General features: G+C 37.1%; 1 protein-coding gene across 1 annotated transcript; it reads right to left on the reverse strand.

Moving 5' to 3' along the window:
• Window positions 1–586: 586 nt before the first annotated feature.
• Window positions 587–3,130, reverse strand: LOC145140617 (uncharacterized). The gene is made up of 5 exons (XM_079074047.1): window positions 2,275–3,130; window positions 1,937–2,047; window positions 1,758–1,855; window positions 742–1,100; window positions 587–698 (listed from the first exon to the last, which is right to left on the reverse strand). Exons 1-5 carry the CDS (start codon window positions 3,128–3,130, stop codon window positions 587–589), a joined length of 1,536 nt encoding a protein of 511 aa, XP_078930173.1.
• Window positions 3,131–3,440: the final 310 nt, after the last annotated feature.

Here is a 3,440-nt window from a genome sequence, read left to right on the forward strand (position 1 = left end):
AAACCGCGACAAAATCCCGCTCCGACTCGGCGAGTAAGAAGGCCTACTCGTCGAGTCCTTTCCTTAATTTACACTTTAAGCCCTTCAATAATACTTTTGGAATTTGGGATGTTACAACTAGCATCATCAAATCAACTATAAACACATTTTTCACATTGGTTTGTCTTGAAACCAAAGGAAAAATAACCTCGTCAAATTTTTGATGCCATTATGTAAGCGCTTGTTTCAGCCCATACAAAGATTTGACAAGTTTACAAACCATATGCTCTTTACCGGGCATAACGAAACCTTCTAGTTGTTTCATGTAAACTTCATGGTGAAGATCACCATTTAAAAAGGCTGTTTTCACATCCATTTGGTGAATAACCAGATTGTGGATACTTTCCAAGGCAATCAACAATCTAATAGTAGAAATACGTGCAACCGAAGCATACGTATCAAAATAGTCAACACCAGGTTTTTGTCTAAAACCTTGAATGACTAACCGGGCTTTGAATTTATCAATAGTCCCATTAACATTCATTTTCTTTTTGAAAATCCATTTGCAACCTAGTGGTTTAGAACCTGGAGGCAAATCTGACAACACTCATGTGTTGTTCTCAAGAATTGATGACATTTCATCATCAATTGCTTCCTTCCAAAAGGCACTATCACGAGACTCCATGGCCTCTTGATATTTCTTAATTTCATCTTCAATACTATAGCAATAAGAGTATTCAATATTAATTTAATACCTTGAACCTTCGACCAAATACATTAGGAAGTCGGATCGAAATTTTTTTCGCAATTTGGCCTCTTTTGCTTCTAAGAAGCTCTTGTGGTTCTTGTACCTTACCACCATCTTGACTTTCTGAATTTTTCACTTTATTAGTACCAACATTCAGATCCTTGGGCCTTTGAATTGATGAAAAATGCATCTCATCAAAAATTGCATCCCGTGATTGGATAACGGTGTTAATCAAAACCGAATCATTATGTTCTATTACATTAAACCTATATGTCTTGGAATGTTCATCAAATCCAATGAATATGCAATAAATTCCACATTCTCCTAATTTTTTCTTTTTGGGCTCGGTGAGTTTTACAACTGCCCGACATCCCTAAACCCGACAATAACTCAAATTCGGCTTTTTCTTGAACCAAAGTTCATATGGGACTGTTTTGTTCCTTTTATTTGGAACCCTATTTAATAAATAGCAGGCTGTTAACATGGCCTCTCCCCATAATCCTTAACTCAATCTCGAGTATGACAACATAGAGTTTACCACTTCCTTTAAAACTCGATTTTTGCATTCTGCAATACCATTTTGTTGGGGTATGTAAGGTGTCGTGGTCTCATGAATGATACCCACTGATTGGAAGTATATGGGATCCATATATTCACCTCCCCTATCAGTCCTAAGACATTTAACCAGAATGCCCAATTGCAATCCCTCCTCAGTTTTGTATATTTTGAATTTATCTAAGGCTTCATCCCTAGAATGTAACAAATACACATAACAAAACCGAGTGCAGTCATCAATAAAAGTGACTACATACTTTTTATTTCCCAAAGAAGGAGTAGAGTGAAAATCACACATGTCACTGTGTACAAGTTCCAAAATAGCTGAATTTCTAGTGACACTAGGAATGGGCTGTTTTGTTACTTTTGTAAGCATGCATGTTTTACATTTATCAGATGTCATATCAAAGGCTGGAATTAATCCATCTTTTGACGTCTCATGCATCCTTCTAAAGTTTACATGAACTAATCTTACATGCCAAAGCATAGATTTATCAACATTAGAAGCAGAAGATACAAATGCAGAATTTTTAACAGGTAATAATTTGTCAACAATATTTAAAAAGAAACATTCTATTATTTAAATATACAAAGCCAAAAAAATTCCACACTTAGATAAAATAAACTTATCTGACTCAATAACTTGTTTAAAACCATCAGAATTCAAACAACTAGAACTAACAAGATTCTTGCGAATCTTGGGAACAAACAAAACATCAAATAACCTAATTGTCTTTCCAGAAGTAAATTCAAGACACACAACACCTAAACCACAAATAGGAATAAAATAGTCGTCGCCCATTTTCAGCACCGACCCATCTTCGAGCGGAGTTTATGTTTCAAACATCCGTTTATCCTTTCAAACATGGTTCGTTGCCCCGGAGTCGATCCACCAAGCAACATCATCATTTTGTACATAGAATGATTCAAGTATGAATGAAAATAGTAAACATAATTCTTATTAGAATTATCAAAGTCAGTAAAAAACTAACCTTCTTTAACTTGGGCCGAAGACCCGTTCACTTTCCCATTGGCTCCACTATTTCCAACACCATTGTTGCCTAAATTCACACGACAATCACGCTTGCAATGCCCAACTTGATTGCACCTCCAACAAACTAGATCCTTTCTCTTTTTGTTGGAGTTGCTTGGGACATGTTCCTCCTTACGTTTGTCATGTCCTTTATGGTCCTGGTTCCTTGGTTTGTTTTCAACCATATGAACCGAGGGCTGTCTACATTCAAATTTTCCTTTGGGTTTTTCAGATTTGTCACTTTCCTTCGCACGAAGAGATTCTTCGATACGGATGTATCTAGTAAGTTGAACCACATACAACTCCTCCTTTTGATGTTTCAAGTTGTGTTTGAATTCTCTCCAGGATGGAGGCAGTTTGTCAATGATGGTTGACACAGCAATGGATTCATCCATATTCATACAGTGCAATTTAAACTGACCATATATGCCAAGGAGTTCATTGTATTTCTCAGTGACAGACCTTGAATCGTCCACCTTATAATTGTTAAAGTCACTGACCAGAAACTTCTTACTAGAAGTATCCTCAGTAATATATTTCAATTCAAGGGTGTCCCATAACTGCTTGTCACACAAGGCTTCACTATGGATATCAAATAAAGAATCAGACATACCATTCAGAATGTGACCTTTGCAGATGTAGTCATCGTTGTTCCACTTCTGTCTCCTTCTTATCTCTTCAATTCTCTCAATAACACCTTCCTCAGGCTTCACTGGTCTTGGAGTAGTCAGCACGTATGCTGCTTTCAGAGTAGTCAGTATGAAGTGCATCTTCTTATTCCAACGCCTAAAGTCGACGCCTTCGAACTTCTCCATCTTCGCAAACTTAGTGGTCATCTTGTAGATTGAGTCTCCCATATCCAGGGACAGAAGATATCAGTTCGATTGTTGTATAATAGAGGGTTTGTAATGGAGATCTGGATACCAACTTGGATCGTGTGAACACTTTCTGAACTGATATTTCTACCCTATTCTTGGGTTGCAAGAAATACAGCCTAGGATAATCCAAGTGGACACTTACGATTCTAGGCATTGAAATCGTAAGCCAAATTGCTAGAAAGATTCTAGGAGAGTTTGAAGAAAACGAGAGCTAATTTGCGTGCGTCTCTTCTCAAAAGGAAGAGCT

The sequence above is a fragment of the Lactuca virosa genome, chromosome 9, assembly GCF_052849685.1.
Source record: "Lactuca virosa cultivar CGN04683 chromosome 9, Lactuca_virosa_CGN04683_v6, whole genome shotgun sequence".
Taxonomy (NCBI): domain Eukaryota; kingdom Viridiplantae; phylum Streptophyta; class Magnoliopsida; order Asterales; family Asteraceae; genus Lactuca; species Lactuca virosa.

What these genes read in the sequence shown, in the direction of transcription:
- LOC145140617 (XM_079074047.1), bottom strand. Translation starts at nt 3,130, where the DNA reads ATGGAGAAGTTCGAAGGCGTCGACTTTAGGCGTTGGAATAAGAAGATG. An exon ending in TTCGGCCCAAGTTAAAGAAG is followed by an intron (nt 2,048 to 2,274) that starts GTTAGTTTTTTA and finishes TTTGTGGTTTAG; the next exon opens with GTGTTGTGTGTCTTGAATTT. An exon ending in CCTAATGTATTTGGTCGAAG is followed by an intron (nt 699 to 741) that starts GTTCAAGGTATT and finishes TTATTGCTATAG; the next exon opens with TATTGAAGATGAAATTAAGA.